Genomic DNA, 23,318 nt, shown 5'->3' with positions numbered 1-23,318 from the left:
AAGTGCTAAAAAGTGACAAGTTTTTGAAGTGTTTATATACAAATGCTAGAAGTCTAAGTAATAAGATGGATGAACTAGTGTCTTATATCAATATCCTCATTTAATACAATAGGCATCACAGAAATGTGGTGGAATGAGGATAATCAATGGGACACAGTAATACCAGGGTACAAAATATGTCGGAAAGACAGAACAGGTCATGCTGGTGGGGGAGTGGCACTATATGTGAAAGAGAGCATAGAATCAAGTGAAGTAAAAATCTTAAATGAACCAAACTGTACCATAGAATCTCTGGCTAGTAATTCCCTGCTCCAATAATAAGAATATGGCAGTAGGAATATATTACCGACCACATGACCAGGATGGTGAATAGTGACTATGAATGCTCAGGGAGATGAGAGAGGCTATAAAAACAAAAACACTCAATAATAATTGGGGATTTCAACTATCCCCATATTGACTGGGTACATGTCACTTCAGGACGGGATGCAGAGAAAAAGTTTCTTGACACTTTAAATGATTGCTTCTTAGAGTAGCTAGTCCTGGAACCCACAAGAGGAGAGGCAATTCTTGATTTAGTCCCACTTGGAGCACAGGATCTGTCACTACTATGGTCACTATTACCAAGCAGTCCAGCTATATTCACCTCTTGGACCAGATCCTCTGCTCTACTTAGGACTAAATCAAGGGAAACCCCACAGCAACCCAACACTCTAGCATTTAATTTCAGAAAGGGGAACTACACAAAAAATGAGGAAGTTAGTTAAACAGAAATTAAAAGGTAGAGCGCCAAAAGTGAAATCCCTGCAAGCTTCATGGAAACTTTTTAAAGACACCATAATAGAGGTGCAACTTAAACGTATACCCCAAATTAAAAAACATAGTAATAGAACCAAAAAAATGCTACCGTGGCTAAACAACAAAGTAAAAGAAGCAGTAAGAGATGAAAAAGGCATCCTTTAAAAAGTGGAAGTTAAGTCCTAGTGAGGAAAATAGAAAGGAGCATAACTCTAGCGAATGACGTGTAAAAATATTTGGATTTTCAGAAAGCCTTTGACAAGGTCTGTCATCAAAGGCTCTTAAGCAAAGTAAGCTGTCATGGAATCAGAGGGAAGGTCCTCTCATGGATTGGTAACTGGTTAAAAGAAACAAAGCGTAGGAATAAATGGTCAGTTTTCAGAATGGAGAGAGGTAAATAATGGTGTCCTGGGACCAGACCTATTCAACATATTCATAAATGATCTGGGAAAAGGGGTAAACAGTGAAGTGGCAAAATTTGCAGATGTTACAAAACTACTCAAGATAGTGAAGTCTCAAGCAGACTGCAAAGAGCTACAAAAGGATCTCTCAAAACTGGGTGACTGGGTAACAAAATGGCAGAAGAAATACAGTGTTGATAAATGCAAAGTAATGCTCATTGGAAAACCTAATCCCAACTATACTTCAAGAAAGAGATCTTGGAGTCATTATGGATAGTTCTCTGAAAACATCCACTCAATGTGCAGCGGCAGTCAAAAAAGCAAACAATGTTGGGAATCATTAGGAAATAAGACAGAAAATATCATATTGCCTCTGTATAAGTCGATGGTACACCCACATCTTGAATACCGCACGCAGATGTGGTTGCCCCATCTCAAAAAAGATATATTGGAATTGGAAAAGGTTCAGAAAAGGGCAACAAAAATTATTAGGGGTATGGAACGGCTGCCATATGAGGAGAGACTAATAAGACTGGGACTTTTCAGTTTGGAAAAGATTCGATGGAGGTGGGTGGGATATGATAGAGGTCTATAAAATCATGACTGGTGTGGAGAAAGTAAATAGGGAAGTGTTATTTACTCCTTCTCCTTGCACAAGAATGAGGGGGTCACCAAATGAAATTAATAGGCAGCAGATTTAAAACAAACAAAAGGAGGTATTTTTCACCACAGTGCACAGTCAACTTGTGTAAATCCTTATCTGAGGATGTTGTGAAGACCAAGAATTTAACAGGGTTCAAAAAAGAAGTAGATAAGTTCATGAAGGATAGATCCATCAGTGGCTATTAGCCAGGCTGGGCAGGGATGGTTTTCCTAGCCTCTGTTTGCCAGAAGCTGGAAGTGGGTGACAAGGGAGGATCACTTGATGATTACCTGTTCTGTTCATTCACTCTGGGGCACTTCGCATTAGCCACTGTCGGAAGACAGGATACTGCGCTAGACAGCCTTAGGTCTGACCCAGTATGGCCATTCTTATATCACAGCACAGTATTACTGAAAAATTGCTTGCTTTTTCATTTTTACCATATAATTATAAAATCAATTGGCATATAAATATTGTATTTATAGTTCAGTGTGCAGTATAAAAAAGTCATTGTCTTTATGAAATTTTAGTTTGTACTGACTTTGTTTGTGCTTTTTATCTAACCAGTTGTAAAACTAGGCAAATATATAGCTATGTTGATGTATTCCTAGGAAGACCTCTGCATGCTCCCAGGTGTACCTGTACCCCTGGTTGAGAACCACTGGTATAGATACTTTTCTTTCATGAGTTTTCTTTAGAACACTATAACTGTTTCAAAGATCAAAAAATTGTTTGTTTGAAGAAAATAGGAGTCCCAACAAATTCAAAACTTTTAGAAATATTAATGATTTATCATTAAAAGAAGCGTTAAAAATTATGGTGAATTTTCAGTTGTTAAAAGAAGAACTTAGCATCATTTAAGCTCTGCCTACATAAAACAATTTCTATAACACTTTTTTATATTTGTATTTATATTTTACATGCATCTGGAAGATAGATTTATGTATGAAAATAACTTAATACATGTCATATATGTTTAAAAAATGCATGAGCTCCCGGCAGCTGTGCTGGAAACTATGGGAAGAGGGTCACAATGCACAGGTCAAGCAGCGGTGGGAGGGAGTGCTGCGTGTGGAGGCACTGCACTGTTTTACATAACCAAGGCTGCTTAATTGCATACACACTCAACAGTTGTAGTGACAAACACTTCCAACACCGCTTGGTTGTGTCACTTGCTTCTGAAATAGTGCATGTCTCTAGGGTAGATGAGCCTCTTTTATATTGATACATGCCACAATCAAGAAAGGGTGAAGAGTAGTCCTCCTTACGGACAAATCTAATGCAGTTCTTAAGGTGATGTTCAGTGCATGGGTATTACAGTAATGAGCGTGCTAGAAATGCATATGGCTGCTCTAATGTTATAAAGTCTGACTGGTAATGACTCTGAAAAAAAAATAGTAGCCCCATCTGCCAGCCAGGAATCACCAAAGATCTGGTTGCATCACTCCTGTTCCTCCCTCCCCCGTGCCCTCCATTTCCCCCTCAAAGAGGGTTAGTATAGGAGGCTGCTATGCTGGCTCTGTGCCATCTGATGGCTCTCTGCCCCACACCAGGGTAATCTTCAGTTGGAAAGATCTGGCTGCTGTACAGTCCAAAGGGGCCATATTCTGGAGTGGAGCCCTATGTCTTTTCAGCTGTGGGAACTGAAATAAGTCTAAAAGGAAAGGAGCACTTGTGGCACCTTAGAGACTAACAAATTTATTTGAGCATAAGCTTTCGTGAGCTACAGCTCACTTCATCGGATGCATTCAGTGGAAAATACAGTGGGGAGATTTATATACATAGAGAACATGAAACAATGCATGTTACCATACACACTGTAACCAGAGTGATCACTTAAGGTGAGCTATTACCAGCAGGAGTGGGGGGGGAGAGGGGAGGAACCTTTTGTAGTGATAATGAAGGTGGGCCATTTCCAGCAGTTGACAAGAACGTCTGAGGAACAGTTTGGGGGGGGGGGGGAATAAACATGGGGAAATAGTTTGTGTAATGACCCATCCACTCCCAGTCTCTATTCAAGCCTAAGTTAATTGTATCCAGTTTGCAAATTAATTCCAATTCAGCAGTCTCTCATTGGAGTCTGTTTTTGAAGTTTTTTTTGTTGAAGTATTGCCACTTTTAAGTCTGTAATCAAGTGACCAGAGAGATTGAAGTGTTCTCCGACTGGTTTTTGAATGTTATAATTCTTGACGTCTGATTTGTGTCCATTTATTCTTTTAAGTAGAGACTGTTCAGTTTGACCAATGTACATGGCAGAGGGGCATTGCTGGCACATGATGGCATATATCACATTGGTAGATGTGCAGATGAACAAGCCTCTGATAGTGTGGTTGATGTGATTAGGCCCTATGATGGTGTCCCCTGAATAGATATGTGGACACAGTTGGCAACGGGCTTTGTTGCAAGGATAGGTTCCTGGGTTAGTGGTTCTGTTGTGTGGTGTGTGGTTGCTGGTGAGTATTTGCTTCAGGTTGGGGGCTGTCTGTAAGCAAGGACTGGCCTGTCTCCCAAGATCTGTGAGAGTGATGGGTCATCCTTCAGGGTAGGTTGTAGATCCTTGATGATGTGTTGGAGAGGTTTTAGTTGGGGGCTGAAGGTGATGGCTAGTGGCATTCTGTTATTTTCTTTGTTGGGCCTGTCCTGTAGTAGGTGACTTCTGGGTAATCTTCTGGCTCTGTCAATCCATTGCCAACTGTGTCCAGGGGACGTATTCAGGGGACATATCCGATGAAGTGAGCTGTAGCTCACGAAAGCTTATGCTCAAATAAATTTGTTAGTCTCTAAGGTGCCACAAGTACTCCTTTTCTGTTTGCAAATACAGACTAACACGGCTACTACTCTGTAATCTGAAATAAGTCTCTGCAACTTATACTCCAGTTCAATAGGCAAGGCACTGCTGCAATTTCACTGACTTAATCCATCACAGTTATAATCTTAGGCCAAAAAAGTACAGTACAAATTAGCTTCATCTAAAAATTGTCTGTTTCTTTGAAACGATTGTTTTTAACATTGATAAACTATCTGTGCCATTTTTCTAGAATTCTTATTATGCTGCAAAAACAAATGACATTTTTACTCACAGACCATTTGGAGGACACCTGGAAAATCCAAGACCCTTCAAAAGACCCTTTAAGGTATTGATTGACTCTTGTCAAGTGTATGTGTTGCATAAGGTTTCATTTCAGGCTGTGGTGTTGTGATTTAGGCATGTTGCCCTAAACAGACATGTTAGTGGTGAGATTTTCAAAAATGGTCAGCATTGGCTGAACTTTGTTCCCATTGAAGTAATGGGGGGTTACCTTGACTTCAGTAGGAGGGGAGTTATGTCAGAACTGGATGTCTGAAAATTCCTCTCCTTTCCCTCCCCAGGTCCCCAAACCCTCCTGTAACAGCTGGAGTGCTATCATATTTTGGAAGACTAAGCCCTGGTCTACACTGGGGGGGAGGGGATCGATCTATTATGCAACTTCAGCTACGTGAATAATGTAGCTGAAGTTGACGTACTTAGATCGACATACTGTGGTGTCTTCACCGCGGTGAGTTGACTGCTGCTGCTCCCCCGTCGACTCCACCCACACCTCTCATGTCAGTGGAGTACAGGAGTCGACAGGAGAACACTCGGGCTGATTTATCATGTCTAGACTAGACGCGATAAATTGACCCCCGCTGGATTGATCGCTGCCCGCTGATCTGGCGGGTTGTGTAGACATACCCTAAGTTACTAGAATTTGGGGTCTCCCAGGTTGGTAAGAGAGCTGACTTTTTTTTCCAGGGTGTAATTTTAAATAACATTATTAAGGGAGAGGGCAAACAGAATGGCAAAACAGTAAGGTTGAAAGGAGAGTTGGGCAAGGAAGGAGAGAATGGCAAGATCATGGGGCTAGTGTTGGACAATAGAAGAGGAAAAATAACCTTAAAAAGCAAATGTTAGAATCAAAATTGCAGAAAAAATGGGAGTTACTAAAACATCTGACCAATAAATAGACTTGGAAAGATATTAGGGTTTTTATCAGTAAATGTTGGTAAACATTGATTTTACCATATGCAAACAAACCAACACAAATATTTCTATCCATAAGAATAGACATTCACAGATAGGCAAAGTAAGAGAAATGTTGCTTCAGAATTTGATTTAAGGATATTTACTTTGTATTTTTTGACATGTGATGTTGACAATTTGTGTTTCAACAGTTAAAGCTTTAACTTTTTGAATCACCATCTACTGTCATTAAATAACTATTGCCTGACCTTCTCCATAACTTCCCACAACTGTGAAAATTTAAATAATTTTTAAAAAAAAGCGTAAATAAACATTGCTATCTGTCAAAATTTATTAAAAAACAAACAGAAATCAAAATCTGTCAAATCTGCCTATGAGGAAACACCTTACATGAATATATTCACTCCTAATTTCATTATTTTGTTTGGATACTGTTCCACTGAAATTTTTTTGAAATTAAGTCTGGTGGAATGTTGTAGCTGTCATAACGCTACATGAGAAATTCAAAGTATTTTCCAAGTTTAAGAAAAAAAATCGCCCTTTTTAGTTGCACTTCTACTGCATTCTGTTTGCATTTTTCATGTAAAATTGCCCTAAATCGATATAATGAATCCCAAACAGTAATCTTCTTATGTTTTATATTTTCTCATTCTATCTGATAAGTATTCCTTTTAGGTTTTGTTTACAGGAACCCCAAGATGTAAGAGAGTCAGCAAAATCACCCGATTCTGGGGTATTGCAGAGGCTTCCCAATGTGTCTTGACAGTAAAAGGCACCCTGGGGTCAAAGTCAATTAAATGTAAAACAAAGATTACTTGTATCTCTTCCTTCCTGTTGTGAGTGGCATGCTGTGCATGGGCCCAATTAGGTCCATTCATAATAGGAAAACGCTGATCAAATCTGGGTCAACCTCTTCTAGTTTAAAGTGGCCTTGGTATAAGGCAATTAGGTCACTGACTCATGGTCCAGAATATCCCTTTTCTCCATGAGCCATGTGAATGGTGGAGGAGTGATCACAGTTAATCCACCTTTTCCACAAAACACACTTCAGATAAGCCACTGAAAAAGCTTGATATTTACAAGGTCACTGCAAGGATTTTTTTTTAAAAAAAAAAACTTGTGTAAAGTAGGTAGGCATTATCATTTTACACATAGGGAAATTGAGGTAGAATTATTATGACCAAGTATATACAGGTAGTTGGCACCAAAGCCTAAATTCAAATTTCAGACTTTCTTATTCTTAACTATACTTAAACCAATGGAACCATTAGATAGAAATGACTTTCAGGCTCTCCCATCCTGGCTAGTGGTGTCTTTCTCCGTAGCCTATTACTAAATGCACTTAGCCAACAAGTCCCACCAGATTAAAAGAAAAACAAACTTTCCTCAAGATAAAGTTCATAGTGTTATAAAATTAGCCTTTTTTAGTTATTACTGTAGTTAACAGGTTAAAAAAGTAGTCTTACACTAAAATTACATTACAGAGAATATTATTTTGGGATCCTTTGGTGTACACATTACCATAATGGCACCTGTGTCAGCACCTCCTGTCTATTTACCAGCACAGGGGAAGTAGATGGTTCTGTTACATCAGGGTTGATTCCCTGCCTGCCATATGGAACCCTTTGGTCTGTTGGCACTTGATGTAACTTAAAGCAGCCTGAAGTCAGTCTTAATTCATGTCAACTTGGAATTCTGCTTAGGATTGGGGGAACATAAAGGTGAGCTTTAAGCCACTGTTGCATTCATGCATGCAACTTGTGCTGTGCACCCCTGTGCTGCAGTCAATAATATCTTCCCTTGTGCTTCAGTATCACTTTGGATAAACAGCATATGCAGCAGCACTATGTTTTGCATGTATGAAAAGCAATGGATTATGGTTGGTATGGGAAAAAGGATATTGATTTTTTGACCTAAAATTTCATCAACTTATTTTTTGCATTGAATTTTCTCTTGTCTTGCATATAATATTTTCTTATGTTGTTGAAGGTGGAGTGCGTTCAGTATACCTGAGATGGTAGTTTGACTGCTTTCTAATGTTAATATATCTTGATCAACCAAAAGACTTAGGTGAATCTTTTTCCTTGTGTATGAAACAAGTTCTGTTGAGTCTAAGCAGAAGTGTTTTGTTCAAAATACTTTATGAAAAGAGTAACAAACTCTAGAGGAGCAGTTTTTTTATGGGATACCGAAAGTTTTTAGGTTTAAAAAGCTCTTCCTTTGACTTAGTGATTCATAATGCACCCAAGGGATGAGGGCAATCAGTAAACCCACCTGGTATGTTTATCATTTAAATAAAATCATTATCCTGGAATTCCGATGATTTAATTAACCATGTTCTACAGTCATGGTTGTATGGTGGGATAGCATAGATGTTAATATTATTTGGTATATAGTCTCTGCTATTAAAAATAAAATATTTTGAAAAGCAATGTTACTTCATTTTTGAAGTGATGGTTTCAGAAACAAACAATATTAGCAATCTTTGTAAAATAGTTTTACATTGATTATTAAATGAAATTTAGAACCTTAGATTGTTTTGTGTTTCAAACTGAAACATCTTAAGATTTTCCAAATAACTTGGAGCAGTGGAGTAATTTTGTAGCAGAATCTGTTTAAATTGCATAAATTTGTCTTTGAGGAGTGTTAGTAATTTGGAATAAGCTACACTTTGGTTTTGTGGAATGTGATACTGAACGTAGCAGTAGGTAGGACCAAAACCCATTACTATCTATCTTTGCAAAAAGAAAAGGAGTACTTGTGGCACCTTAGAGACTAACCAATTTATTTGAGCATGAGCTTTCGTGAGCTAAAGCTCATGCCCAAATAAATTGGTTAGTCTCTAAGGTGCCACAAGTACTCCTTTTCTTTTTGCGAATACAGACTAACACGGCTGTTACTCTGAAACCTATCTATCTTTGGTATTTCTAATGTGTCTGCTATCACAGTGCCAGATTGCCAAATACATAATTAAGCTTCTGGTTAGGTTTATCTACAATTGACTATGCTCTTCATCAGTGCTGTCTTTTTGTTTTTTTCTCCGCTTTTGTGTGTGTCAAATGATTTCCTTAGTTCAAACATAGAACCTATGACAGCAGCAGCCCCACTCCCATTCCTTCCTCTTACTCTCTGTATCCATTATTTGCTTATTTCCATAGAGAGAGACATGCAGGGGGATAGCCTTGGAATCATCTTCCTAACCACTCCTGCTAGAATGAAGACCAGACGGTGTGGAAGGAGAGGGAAGCCTCAGTAGCTTTCTCCCAAGCTGGAAACAGTAGTGATGGCTGTGGGAAAGCCTTGGGGCCTCCTCTCATGGTAGGAGGCAGATGCCTCCTGATTGAAGAACTCCCCTGCTCAATGCAAGATGCCTGCCAATTGGGGCATAGACTGCCCATGCACATAGTTTAGGGGGAATCTTGGTTTAAACCTTACCAAGGTTCACGGGCTTAATTTAGAATTTTAAAAACATTTCAGTTTCCCATATTATGGCAATATATTTGCATAAAGGATGATGTAGTATTGTATCCTGAGAACAGTCAGGTTTGGACTTATTCTGATCTCCTGTGAGAAGTTGAGTATTTGGCAGCTATCTGCCAGGAATCCTATGCCTCCAACTCTAATAAGCTTCACCATGGTCACTGACGTGTTCATCTTTCCTGATAAATGCAGCTTTCTCAGTATATCATGGATGAATACAGGGTCTTTGAAATAGAAAGACTTCTAGGAGTTTGTATAAATGAGCTCCTCTCTTGTGCAAGCCTTTTTTAGCTGCACATTGCAAGTTTACTGAAAAACTGGTACAAAATATATTGTGTATGTGAAGCATGTGATTTTTTTTTCAACTCTGTCAGATTGCTACCAAATGTTACCAGAACACTCAAAAGCACTTTTCAGTGACGGCTGTTTTCATGACAAATTTCAGCTTTCTTCTAGCAATTAAAGTTGTTCATGAAAGGTTACAAGACTTTTACATGCGGAAGGTTTCTGTTCTTCCTCTTGCATTCTCTTGTATTCAAAAGTAGACTTAACAATTTTTTCTTAACTCCTTAAAAAAAAAAAAAAAAAAAATCACCTTCTGGCAAGACCAAGTTTGCAAATTTCAAACAAAATGCTCAAAAACCACCCGAGAAACTATAATAAATGAGGTTGGAATTTTTTATATTAATATTCTTATATTGCACCCTTTCGTGTGGCATCTGAGTGCCTGAGAATGGAAAACTTAAAACAAACTTAATTATAGTGGACACTGCTGTTCCTGCTACATATGTTGTCTGTCCGCTCCAGTATTTATAGTGCCATTGACTTTCTATTTCTGTTTCTCTGTGGCCTTCACCCTCCGTTCTACTTGAAGTGAGTTTACAGTAGCCCAATATAGAGGTGAAGGAAGCATAGCTCTGTGGCTAGGATGTTCTTCCTATGGTTTTAAAGACTGAAGTGATTCCAGGTAATGCTATCTAATTTGATATCTTACGTTCAGCATATGCACCAGAGACCGCTCTTGGATGCAGTCCTGGTTCCTTTGAAGTCAGTGTGTTAATAAGGCCAGGATTTTACTCACTCATTAGAACAGCTGCTTATATAGAGAGATACTCACACACCCCCCAAAAAGGGGCTTGTATCTCCCCTTCCACCTCATTTATTGCCCGCATTATACAACCTCTTCAGTGCTCATAATTTTGATATCAAAACCTGTTCTATGAAGATAACTTGAGCTACTTTGGACCATTGGCCAATATGTACCACACTGCAGTTCTGTGTTATGAACAGTGAGTACGGGTCTGAGAAGTATTAAATAGGAGGCAAAGAGGAGGAATATGCATTTATAAATGAATAATACTTCAGTACTGTAAGTTTGTGTGTATAATTGTGTAATTGTAACTTTAAAATAGTTGAATACAATAAAATACAAAAGACCTCTTTGACCAGAGTTCTGAAATTCGATCATTTTGTCCATTTTTTCTTTTTTCCCCTCTACAGAACAACTTTACAGATGGTCGATTGCAACACAGTTATAAATCAGGCTTAGTACAGAAGGGTTTATATATTCAGGCTAAGTACCAGCGGCTACGTTCTGCTGGTGTAAGGGGATTTACCACTTATAAATTCAGGGAAGGATTTTTGAGGAAAGAAAAGGTGAGTTGGATTAAAATTAATTTTCCCTAAACTTTTTTTATATATAAAATGTGAGTATCCAAATGATCAGCTTCTATTTCAGAATCCACTTGGAGTTGTTTGTCTATCTTGTATGGATATTCGGATATTCTTTGAAGTACTAAATTGATATTCTTCCCCTCCTCCCCCCCCACTCCTGGAAACTTGGTAACTGAGGCAGGTCTACACTATGGTGGTAAGTCGACCTAAGTTATGCAACTCCAGCTATGTGAATAACGTAGCTGATGTCGACATCTCTTAGGTGGACTTATTGCTGTGTCTACACCGCGCTGGGTCGACGGGAGAAACCCTCCTGTCAACTTACCTTACGCTTCTCATTCCAGTGGAGTTCTGGAGTTGATGGGAGAGCGATCTGCGATCGATTTTTAGTGGGTCTTCACTAGACCTGCTAAATTGATCCCCCCCCGGTGGATCGATCGCCGCAGCATCACTCCACAGTAAGTGTAGACATACCCTGAGACTTTTGGTTAGCTGTAGGTTAGCTGTGGCCTCTGACCTTGCCTCTCTTCTGAAATCTTAGTTTGGGCGATCCTTTCTCTAGCTCAACTAAGCTGATTTTCCATCTATAAGTGGAGAAGCTGGTTGAAGACTGTTTTGTGTGTCCTTTCAAACAATTGGCTAACAATTCTATTGTATGAATGTGTTCTTTTTCAGTACATTACCTAAGGATCCAAGCCAAATATTCACCTTATAAACCATCTGATTCATACACATTGGAGTGCTATATTGACAAGCAGCATACAGAACAATGCATGTTCATGTTTACATCCTTAGATGCACTGGGATACGTTACAGGCAATCCTTGTGCATAAAAGGCAGACTGAACTCCTGTCAATCTTTACCCATGCTAGAAGGTGGGACTGGATGATGGAGTGAATCACTCAAAAAAATTGCCCTGTTCTGTTCACTACCTCCGATGCATCTGGCACCAGCCACTGCTGGAAGACAGGATACTGGGCTAGATGGACCATTGGTCTGACCCAGTATGGCCATTCCATGTTCTTAAATTGGATATCTGAAATAAGTTCCTGTTTGTTTATAAGCTTGCTTAATTTGCAACTTTTGTTTTTAAAATACTCAAATGAGTGGTAGCATTCTGCAAAGTCATGTGCTACAGCAGTAGTAATTAATGGAGAATTTTTGGGGTACCCTGAACTGGTAGGATCTCCCATCGGTATTAGTGTAATTTTGGCAGAGCACAGTCTGACACAGTTAGGAGTATCCATGTTGTAATAACTTCGTAGGGTGCACAGGACAACGCTGTTGTAGCACCTGATGAAGTATCATGTTACAGTTTATAGAATCATCTCAGGAGTCATGAGTATTGTAAGGCTCAGTAACAAATAGGGTACCTCAGTATTATTATGGCATCCTAAAGCTCCTATTTGAATTGTCTCAGCATAATCTAAGATGTATCTCCGTTTCTTGTTTTATAACCATGGTGTCTAATCCATATTACAAATTATTAAACGTGCCAGACAAATGATCTTGATTCAAATGATCTAGTCATGTAGATAACGCTGCAAAGGCAGTACATTACTTCTCTGAGGGAACAGGGCATGCTTCTCAAATCACTAAACAATGACAGTCCTGACCATTCCTTTATAATATCTCTGATAAATACCCATGCTTGCTAGATGGAAAAAGAAAATGACTGAAAGATCAATTTTCAGAATACAGAATCATTCTGAACTATAAACTTGTATTATAATACAAATGTACAATTGCTTCACTATAAACAGCAAACAGATGTCACTGCCATGTAAATTTCCTATTGCTATTTTATAATTCGATGTTAGAAATTCTTGTTTAAAATTCATTAAAATAATCTTAAAATCTGGCTGCCAAAGATTACAGCATGAATTGTTGATCAGTGTAATTAGGCTTTTTTAATATTCAATTTCTTTATTGGTTATAAAATTAATACCTCCCAGTTAAAGTAAAATAGATCCTGTATTAAAATGTATAATGTGGCCTTTTTTCCTGTGTGCAACTAGCAGTTTAGAAAGCCTCTTCATGGCAACATGTTCTTACGTTTCAGTAATTCATGTATTTCTACCCATGTAGTAAACTTGTTAAATAGTTGATATTTGTTAAAATGGGTTACAATTGGTATGATTTATATGGATTCTTTAGAAAGTGCTAATCTATCGTGTTTCTTGCTGAAAGTTGATTTTTTTAAAAAGAATTGAATGTCCCCACTTAAATTATACTTTGATGTTCAAAGTAAACAATTTTAATTTTTTTAATCTAAATTATTTTTCCAGAAGCTTCTACCTGAAACAAAATTCCCAGTCACATTTTATAATGTGTTGATAATTAATAGCGTTAATGAAAAGTTTGTTTTCAAGTCTAGCAAGTCAAGAAGTTACTTAAACAATCTCTAATATGCTTATCTTTTAATCATGTATGAACCCTTTATAAACTACAATTGTGCTATTAATATAAAGGATAACCAAATTCCATGTCAGCCAAAACTCATCTTAAATATAAATCTACACATTCAAAACAATAAAATTACTGTTTATTCACCATGTTAGTCAAAGTATTTTCAGTGGATAGTGCGTTAACAAACTTTGATTTGCTAGAATAGGTACTTTTCAGGTTTTAAGAGTGCTTCTTTCTAATGAGGGTATTAAAGCTGCTGCTTTTGTATGACCCATGTGCCTTCTAAGGGGTAAACTCCCTGCCTGCACTGGTGTGCAGTTATTCACACAAGTAGCCCAAATGATATTAATGGGGCTGCTTGAGTAACTTCTCATCAGTATTGTGAACGAAGGGGTTCACAACAGTTGCCAACTTTCACACGGTAAATAAGCATCCCGACTTTCACAATAAGCCAAAAATCAAGTTAATCCCAAACAAGGCCAAAACAAGCCAATCCCTGAGAACCACAACACTCTGTTCCCCTGTCCCCTGAGAACCACAACACTCTGTCGCCCCGGCATGCAGTCTGGGACTGTGGTGGGCCCACTGTGCACCCCTCTCTTCCCGTCTTGCCCCTGCTTGCTGATAAAAAAAAAAAAAAAAAAAGCAACAAGCTACAAGCCCAACAAGCTACAAGCCAAAAACTAGCCAACAATCAACTCACAAGCCAATTCAGCCAAAAACAAGCCCAATTTCGATGTGTTTTTCGCGGGTTTGGCATGTCTGGTTCACAGCCTAGCTATGAGTGAATAAAAACAGATTTAAGTGTTTGTACTCTACTGTACTAGTATTTTTTCTGGTCCCAAGTTTGACAGTTTAGTATATATTTATATTTTTTGACCAGAATTTTCCAACTTGGATAAGCACTTAAAGGTAAATAAATAAGTTCCCTGCTTTTCAGAGAGGGTGAGCTGCTGCTGACTTTGAAAAAGTTGGCATACATTGCATGATTTCCTTTAGCCTTGCAAAACTGACATGAAAATGTACCAGTCTGGGCACAATTCATACTCACCTACTCTTTGCTATGATGCTAAATGACTAAAAAACCCTACAGTATTACCTGTTTAAAACATTTTGTCCTTGGCAAGTAAAATTTTGCAAAGCTGATTACTTATTATTTATAGCAGCATGGCCGCTTTAGTAAGAAGTCTTGTGCATTATTACATACCGTATAGTGAAAATTAAAATAATAAAAATATGAGCCAATAGAGGTTTTTTCCACTGTTGTGACCTAGAAGTAACAATTTTTTCCTCTTAATAGGAACAGTCAGGCATTGCCACAGAAACCTGAACTGTGCTAAGTGGAGACATACAATAACACGGCAAGGGAGCATCGGTTTGTTTTTTGACAACTTTATCAGGAATTAAAATGGGAGAAATGAACTAACACTAACTCTCTCGATAAAATAACTATTTTTCAGTAGTGGCATGCTGCAGAACTTTTTTACAGTTTAATAATTGCTTTTAAATTACAGTATTCAATTGAAAAGTTTAGTGTGGTACCTTTTTGGTTCTTTTTGCAAACAAGTCTCAAAGAAAAATTGAAGGGAGTCTTATTTATTGAATACTTTTTCTCTAAGCATGATTTTATGAATAGAACTTGAGTTGTTATACCCAGAGGTTTATATGTTGAAAAGTTTATTGCTTACATAATAAAAAAAAAAAGGGGTGGGGTGGGGAAAGTGCCTGAATTGTTTAGTGACAGCATATTAGCTCAGGACTCTCCAAACAATGACTTCTTAGGTTGTGCAATAGAGTTTACAGCTCTTTTGAGTAATTTCCCTAGAACAATCTTTTGTATTTATTTTTGCTTTATATTTAGTTGGGTTTTTGACTTATATATGTATATATAAATTTGTAAATAAATTGTTAGAAAAGTTGTAACAATTTCCAACATTTGCTAAAAATGTGTAGTAATGCGTAGGTATGTCATTTATTACATAGCAGTAGCTTATAACTGCATTGAGATGCGTGGGTTAAAGGACTGGTTGACCTGTATGCAGAAATATCTGGCTCATCACTTTCCATATATATCATTTCTTGATTAGCAACACATTGTCTTATCTTCTGCTACAAATGACTGAGTGGCTTACTTGATTCTAAAAGTGGGCTTAAAGATATGTAAAAAATTAGATAAGAGGAGCATATTCTCTAACAAAGCTGTTTATAACTGAAACTGTTTAAGGCAAAAAGCTTGTAATTTTTTTTATTAAAATCCCAATTATTCTCCATAGTTTACCACTCCTCAATATTGTTATGCTTTATGCAAAAATCAAGCAGGCCGATATACATAATATGCTGAGGCCTGAAGCAATATTGTGTTCATTTCCCATTTATAGTTTGAGCCTTAATGTAGATATGATAGGGTTGTTTGTTTTAAAGATTTATTTCAGACTTCTTATTACAAGTACACTAAAGGTAAAAACAAGTAACTTTTCCAGGAAAAACTTTCTAATTAATTTTAAGAAGAAAGTTATTGTCATCCAGTCTTGTGCATTTTAGTAATCTCCAACGTGATAGTACCCATAAAATTACGTTAGAATCTCATTTATGGAATGTATTCAGCAAGCTGGTGCATTCAATAGGCATGTGAAAATACAAAGGAAAACACTCAACTTTTGGGAAGATCAAGGTATAAACTATATATACTGCATGATTTTTCTAGAGTACCTTTAATAATAGGAGTATTTGACTTATTGAAACTCCTAAGCCATAGTTCAAGGGACTGTAAAATGTTGTTACACTGAAATTTGCCTAAAAACTTTGACATACACTTCGGTACACAGTTTAGTCCTCATGTAGGATAATGTGCAGTACTCATTAGTATAACTGTGATTCAACAACAGATAGACTTGTCGTCTTCTGTGAATGTTTCCAAAAGCTAAGTACAGGATTTAGGTAATGTACATACACTGCTCCGTTGTTCAAAAATTAAACTAGTTTTTTCAGGAACTTATGGTGTGCATAAGCCAAACAGCAAAGTTAAGTTAGAAAGGTTTTCTTTTTCAAACCAATACAGCTAACAATTTACAGGTACAGTAAATATTTTAAATATGAGATTGGATAAAGTGACTCTGTCCATATCTAGGCCCAATTTGTGCTCAAACTGTCCAACAGGCATGCTGCTTCTGAATGTGGAAAAATACGTTTAAACAAACTTACACACAATAGAATGTAAACTGTTGAAGCTGCATTGCTTTATGGGGCAATACAGTGTTGTACTATTTCTGAAACATTTTCATTTTTTTCACAAAAGTCCTTCAGAAGAATTACATTTTGAGCCAAGTAGGAAAAAATGGTTACATGAGACAACTCCACCATATCTGATAAGGCAAATTGATACCATTATGTGGGAGTATACAATATTGGTGTAGTCAGACAGTAAAGTTAATACATTTTATGCAAAAATTCCAACATTAGAAATATGAATGACTTCCCCAACTGCCTAGTATGTTTTGCTGATTCTAGCTATGACACTGGGTAGGTTTAATTTCTTTTATACTTCAGTCATACCTTGTTCCGTGCACGATTTTAAGAGACTGATGACCATTGATGGTAACACATTGCAAATGGCACAAATTTTAGACTGTAGCCATTGTAACTTTATAAACTTTTCTAGACGGGGGATGTCAAACATTACTCATTCAGTCGTACTTTGATTTGCTTTGACATGCTTTTCTTAAGAGCTCACCACTTGCACAAATGATTGTTTACTAATAATTTAGCAATGCTAATTCAAGATTCCTCGACTGCATTCATTGAATAAATTGGGTGTATAGATATTTTAGCTTACAGGAATTTACTTGAATTCTAGGTCTTTTTAAAACAGCCTGACTTACTACTACATGTTGTTATCCAGTGTGATATCTACATTGAAGAGCATCTGCTGTCCTGCTAATTGGGGGAATGTTGCAGAGATGACTCCCTTCACATTGTGCAAAGACTTCATTACATATTGTGTGATATACACAGATGTACACACACACAATTGGCTCACTTAGCACTGCACACTTAACTGATTTCTGTGTCAGATGAATACTATACAGTGATGTATCTGCTGAGAATAATAGACTGAAATACCAAAAGGCAGCCCAGAAATAGAGAAAAGAGGAAGTCAGTGAGAGTTATAAGAAAAATGAGATCATAAAATTATTCTGTGCCTTTCTGTAATGTACTGCATTAAGGAAAATAACCTCTTGCTGTACAAAAACAAAATGTCATTTTCAAAATCAGTTTGATGGAAATGTGGGTAGGAGACATTTGTGGATTACAATAGCCACTTTGTTTCCCTGTGCAGGTAATTCTCAGCCTCCATATTGTAGCTTAACTAAGAGGAGGCATAGGTATGTCCGTTTATTGGCAAAGCCAATTGACACTACTATTGTGAAGTGCTAGATGTTGAATATGTAATTATGTCTGACAGCCATTCTTTTTAGTTTTTCTTATTTAAATTTGTGTAGATCTTTGTTAAATTGCTTTCAGTCATCTCAAAATGACTGTACTAGAATGATGCTTGTCATATTTCCAATAGTTGTATTTATAAATTGAAATGTTTAAATTATTCTTCACCACTATCCAAAAATGCAATGGTTAATACGATCAAAGTTCCATTTTTAAGTATGTAATTGCTTTGGCATATACATTTGACATTGCATGGCTAGAACCCTAATTTAATCTTTTGGAATTTTTTTACTTTGATGGTCAGACTCCCAAAGTTAAGAAAATTGTGAGAGTTACTGGAAAACTAGAGAGCTAACACACTAGTAGAGCTCTGCCTTACCCTCTTCTGTTTGCTTAATTTTAACAACTTTTTCAAAATTTAACAATTTACCTTATGTAAAGGACTTGGTTATATCCAGGTTTTGAGACAAGAAGACTACCTCAATGCAGATGACTGATTTCTTTGGGGATTCACCTGAAGGCCCAGTCTGGACACTAACTGACTATACCTAGGTGCCATCCTCTTTTCCACTGCATCTGGATGAAACAGACATTCAGCTTCCTGTGTCTGAGCGTAGAGTTGCACAGATAATCAAAAGGTTGAAAGTCTTTGTGAAACTCAATAGAAAAGGAAGGCTTTTCAAAACTGGCTTTTCAGTCCATGGAAAAATGCATCTCCATCTTGACTCAGATATGATGGACAGAGTGAGAGAGGCTTCAGTTAAGTGATTAAGATACTGGTGGTAAGTGATAAGGAGGACTTGGAAAATACACTTGGCTTTTTAGTATTGACCTCAGAGGAAGAACAGAGCATACAATCCTTACTAAACTTTGCTTTACCTGCTGGAAGAATCTGCTTTTCCAAGGTCTTTAGAAACAGGACACACATTTTGCCTCTGTTTAAACTGCTGTTAGTGCCACCCTTGCCAAGTTATCTGTATTTCTTGGTTAAAGGGGAAATCTTAAACTTTTTACTCCTCCTAGTGCAGCAAAAATGTGCAAAAACTTAGTGCCTAGATATATGCACAGATCTCTTGCCTATGACATGACTTTATTCCACTGGTGCAGGTTAGGAAGATACTTGGTGCTTCAGCATCCCTGCAAAGAAAAGTACCATAAATATAATTTTAAAATAGCAATTGCAAGAACTGAGTGCTTACCTATAACCCTCTAACTCTTTATTAGACTTCTAGGAATCAGTTAAATGTTAACCACTGTCCTATCTCAGTCTTGGCTAAGAGAGAATTTCAGTGATAAGGAGTTGACATAACCACTCTTATAACAAAGCCCTTAGCCTGTTTCTTGAATAAATACTTAGGCATGTGATTTAGCACAGACTTGTGCCTCCCTGCTTTCTTCATATACTTCCCCCCTGCCCCCTACACTATAGTAGTTGTTGCTCTGAATCTTGTCTGAGTCATTTAAATCTCATAGTCTTGAAATGTTGGTGTAATATTCTGTAAATAATTTAGTTGCTAATCTTATTTTGTGACTGGTTTCTTTTTCTTGTGACTGTTTTTATTCTAGTTAATGGGGTTGGCGAAGGGCCCTCCCAGTGAGTTGCTGATTAAGTAAACAGTCCTTGGAACAACAAAAGCTTCTTTCCTTTGTTTAGCCATTATCAACAATTTTCCATCCAGCAAAGATGTGGCTAGCTATCCATTGTTAAGAAATAAATTTAAAGTAGACCCAATCTATACTGCAGTTCCTCTCCATTAAACCTTTTAAAATGCTTTTTTTAAGCTTAACATGATTGTTTCTGCTGGTGTGGTGGGGCATAGTATTTTTTTTATCTTCACTGTTGCGAGTAAAACTTTCTAAAGTATGACTTAGTCTCTTGATTCACTATAATTGTGTTTAATAGTTTCCTGATCATTAACATATATATTGTCATTCAAGTATGTTTATGTTTGACTCTGTACAGATACTATGTTAATACAAAAAGAAAAGGAGTAGTTGTGGCACCTTAGAGACTAACCAATTTATTTGAGCATGAGCTTTCGTGAGCTACAGCTCACTTCATCGGATGCATACTGTGGAAAGTTTAGAAGATCTTATTATATACATACAAAGCATGAAAAAATACCTCCTCCCACCCGTATGCATCCGATGAAGTGAGCTGTAGCTCACGAAAGCTTATGCTCAGATAAATTGGTTAGTCTCTAAAGTGCCACAAATACTCCTTTTCTTTTTGCGAATACAGACTAACACGGCTGTTACTCTGAAACCTATGTTAATACAGAGATTGTTCTTACAAACTCTAAATAGATGTTTTAACAAATTTAATTTTTTAGAGTTGCAAATTGTTTTAATGAGTTGTTTTAGGATCAGGAATTGATAATCATGTGTCGTTATTGAAGTAGTGTCCAGTTTTCCTTAGAAAAAATTCTGCTAGATTCTTTCTGTAAAAATGTAGTCCATAAAAATATTTGTGTACTAGATTGCTTTTTTTCTTCAAGGCTTCATCCATTGCTCTTTTGTGAATGTAAAGTTTTAATATAGTTATAATTTTGGGTACGTTTCCTTTCTGGCTAATATGGGGTGTAGTAGCATTGCTTCTATTTCATATTTCTTGTCTTTATAGTGCCCACAAATGTTCTTGAATTCTTAGAACAATAATGTTTGGGTATTATGATGGATACAGTAGAAAACTCTAGGATAGGTTCTGAATATATCACTTATTCCATTCAAAAGATGTAGTTCTATATCCTTTTTGTTGCAAATCCTGGTTATTTGTACACCACTTATGGGGAGGCATGCATTTGCTGTGTGAGTACATTTCTGTTGAATATTTAAAACTGCTGTAACAAACTCAAGCCCATCTATGCTAGTTTACACACATCACTTTACAGTTTTTAAAAACTCGATTTTTAACAAAATGGAAGGTACTGTAATAAGTGACCTTAGAATCTAGGGATAGGGCTGAAGGATAGAATATTTTCAATTGCAGTCAGAAAGTCACTAACTTTCTATATTACTTTTGTCCTCTATAGCATCTTTCGGCTTAACAGAGTCAAATCTAATATTTCTGATCACATCTAAATTCACATTTGTATTGTTCCAATTTCTAAAATTTAAGAGATCACCTTGAGAAAAGTGTGTGCTCTGCACTCCAGTAGTCTGATAAGTGTGTGTATCTTTTTGTGACGCCATCCTTTTACATGACACTAAAATGTAAAAAAGTAACATTACTCAAGTTTAGGCCCTGAAAGGCCCTTAAGAGGCATGGCTACTCTCCCTCTTGAAACTCAAAAGTCAAAAATTAAATGTTTGCCTTTTTCTAACCAATTGCCGAGAAAGTTCATTCTTTCCCTAAAATTGCAAGGATCCAAATTAATATTTATGAATCACAGTCCTCCACACAGTGGTCAACACTGGTTCTCCTCTTGTGAGGTAACTCCTGTCTCTTCATGTGTCAGTGTATATATATGCGTGCATCAATACTTTTCATTCCATGTATCTGAAGAAGTGTTTTTTACCCACAAAAGCTTATGCCCAAATAAATCTGTTAGTCTTTAAGGTGCCACCGACTCCTTGTTGTTTTTTGAAGAGCACAAGTCTCCCTAAAAATCAACAAGAACAACTATGTGCTTTTGAAAATTGCATCCTACATATGGTTGAGCTTTTGTTTCCTGAGAAATACATCAGTCAAAAAAATCATTTTTATCTAAAATATATAATCACATCCCATACATCAGGGTAATGTGCATTTTAACAAATCCTTACATTTTTCTAAGCAAACAGTGTAGTTGTGAAGATTAATTTTCTTTTCCAAATGCCTTCTTTTCTAAAGATATCCTTATCTCTAATATATTATTCAATAATGTATTAAGTGTATGTCATTCTTTTGGCAAAGTAAAGGACTTAGAAAGCTATTTTGGGATATTATGATACCATCTTGAGGCCTTAACCATATCAGGTCCCCAGGTCCCTTTTGTAGTTGGCACTGCATGAACATACAACTAATGATGCTTCCAGCCACAAAGTGCCTACACTATAGAAAAAGCTTTTTTTCGCTTTCCAGGATGGGAGTACATTATCTCCATGCTTTAATCCTTGGGAAACTGGCTAATTCAAATACAGTAATTATTTTAGAGTGGTTTCCTTCAAGCTGGACAGAAGTTGCTAGTCTGCTTTAGCAGAAGGGAAGAAGTTTTCTGATTCTGAGAGCCTAGTTGGGAATTGTACATAGGAGTAAGCCAGTTTGTGAAAACTGGAAGACACTGTGGCATCTGTCTCCCTGCCAGCACTGATCCATTCCTGTAGAAACTGCTGAAGAAATGCTCCTCTTTCTAAGGTTATGTTTACACTACAGCCGGGATCAGTGCTTTGATATTGATCCACCAGCGGTAGATTTAGCGGGTCTAGTGAAGACCTGCCAAGTCGACAGCAGATCGCTCTTCAGTCAACCTCTGTACTCTACCCCCGACGAAAAGAGTAAGGAAAGTGGATGGGAGAGTTTCTCCTGTTGACCCCCACCGCGGTGTAGATCCTGCGGTAACTTGACCTAAGGTATGTCAACTCCAGCTATGTGAATAATGTAGCTGGAATTGCGTAGCGTAGGTCGACTTACCGCAGTAGTGTAGACATAGCCTAATCAGGTATACCAATTTCTCCAGTACACCTTAAGCTCCTTAGAACCACAACTGGAGCAATTAACATTCTACAATGGAATTATCCTCATTCTTTTATCAAAACTAGTTCCATCAATTCTAAATATAGGTTGGCACATTATTTACTTATGATCTTGGACTCTTCTTAAATGGAGGCAGATGGGTTGTGTCAGAATAGACCTTTCCAGCACTACAATTTCAGCAGTTGTATTTCCACACTTTCTGGTTATCCCACAGATTTAAAAAATATAGGAAAGCCATTATAAAAGGGGTGTTTGGTTATTTTAAAAAGACCTTAAACCTCAGTTCATATTGTGGAAATGTGATGAATTTAGTACATGAGACAGATGTAAATTGGACCTTGTGCAGACTTTGTATGGTTGCATTTGTATGTGAAGAGCCAGGCTGTGATGTGTTAGAGAATCCTCCACTCCCTGACTGGAAGAATGACTACAAGAAATGTTCCAATGCCATTGCCTGGAGTGAAAAGTGAAACAATACCTTTCAGTTTACATCTCTACTCTGCTTTTGATGGAACTACGTTAATGGACAAGTTGGCTTGATTCTTCTTTTCAGTGAAAGCTGACTCAACGAGATACTCTTCCTACCTTGCTCCTCGTACATTTCTATTCTGTCCCTATTGTGTGTTGGATTTGTTTTACTATTTTCCTTACAGATACGTCTAATAAAAACAGAAATCATTTAACATTATAAGCCATTCTGTGCACACTTTTTTCTTTTTTGGACATGTAATATATTTTTTTCAAAACGTAAAATTCCAGTACTTTAAACAATAAGAGGAATACAGTTAAGTCTAAGCT

The 23,318-nt window shown here is 37.2% G+C and overlaps 1 protein-coding gene across 4 annotated transcripts in view; it reads left to right on the top strand.

Annotated features, from left to right (window-relative positions):
- Nucleotides 1-20,005, top strand: part of BCLAF3 (BCLAF1 and THRAP3 family member 3) — a 63,031-nt gene extending 43,026 nt beyond the window's left edge. For 2 of the 4 annotated variants that reach the window (XM_077816595.1, XM_077816603.1), the window contains exons 10-12: nucleotides 4,881-4,976; nucleotides 10,823-10,978; nucleotides 14,706-20,005. In XM_077816595.1, coding sequence (XP_077672721.1) covers nucleotides 4,881-4,976; nucleotides 10,823-10,978; nucleotides 14,706-14,735 — 282 coding nt within the window. In that variant the 3' untranslated portion in view covers nucleotides 14,736-20,005. The other 2 variants (XM_077816620.1, XM_077816610.1) reach the window with 2 other exon arrangements.
- Nucleotides 20,006-23,318: the final 3,313 nt, after the last annotated feature.

This window comes from Eretmochelys imbricata, chromosome 1, assembly GCF_965152235.1.
Source record: "Eretmochelys imbricata isolate rEreImb1 chromosome 1, rEreImb1.hap1, whole genome shotgun sequence".
Taxonomy (NCBI): domain Eukaryota; kingdom Metazoa; phylum Chordata; order Testudines; family Cheloniidae; genus Eretmochelys; species Eretmochelys imbricata.
This window is presented reverse-complemented; position numbering and strand designations above follow the sequence as displayed.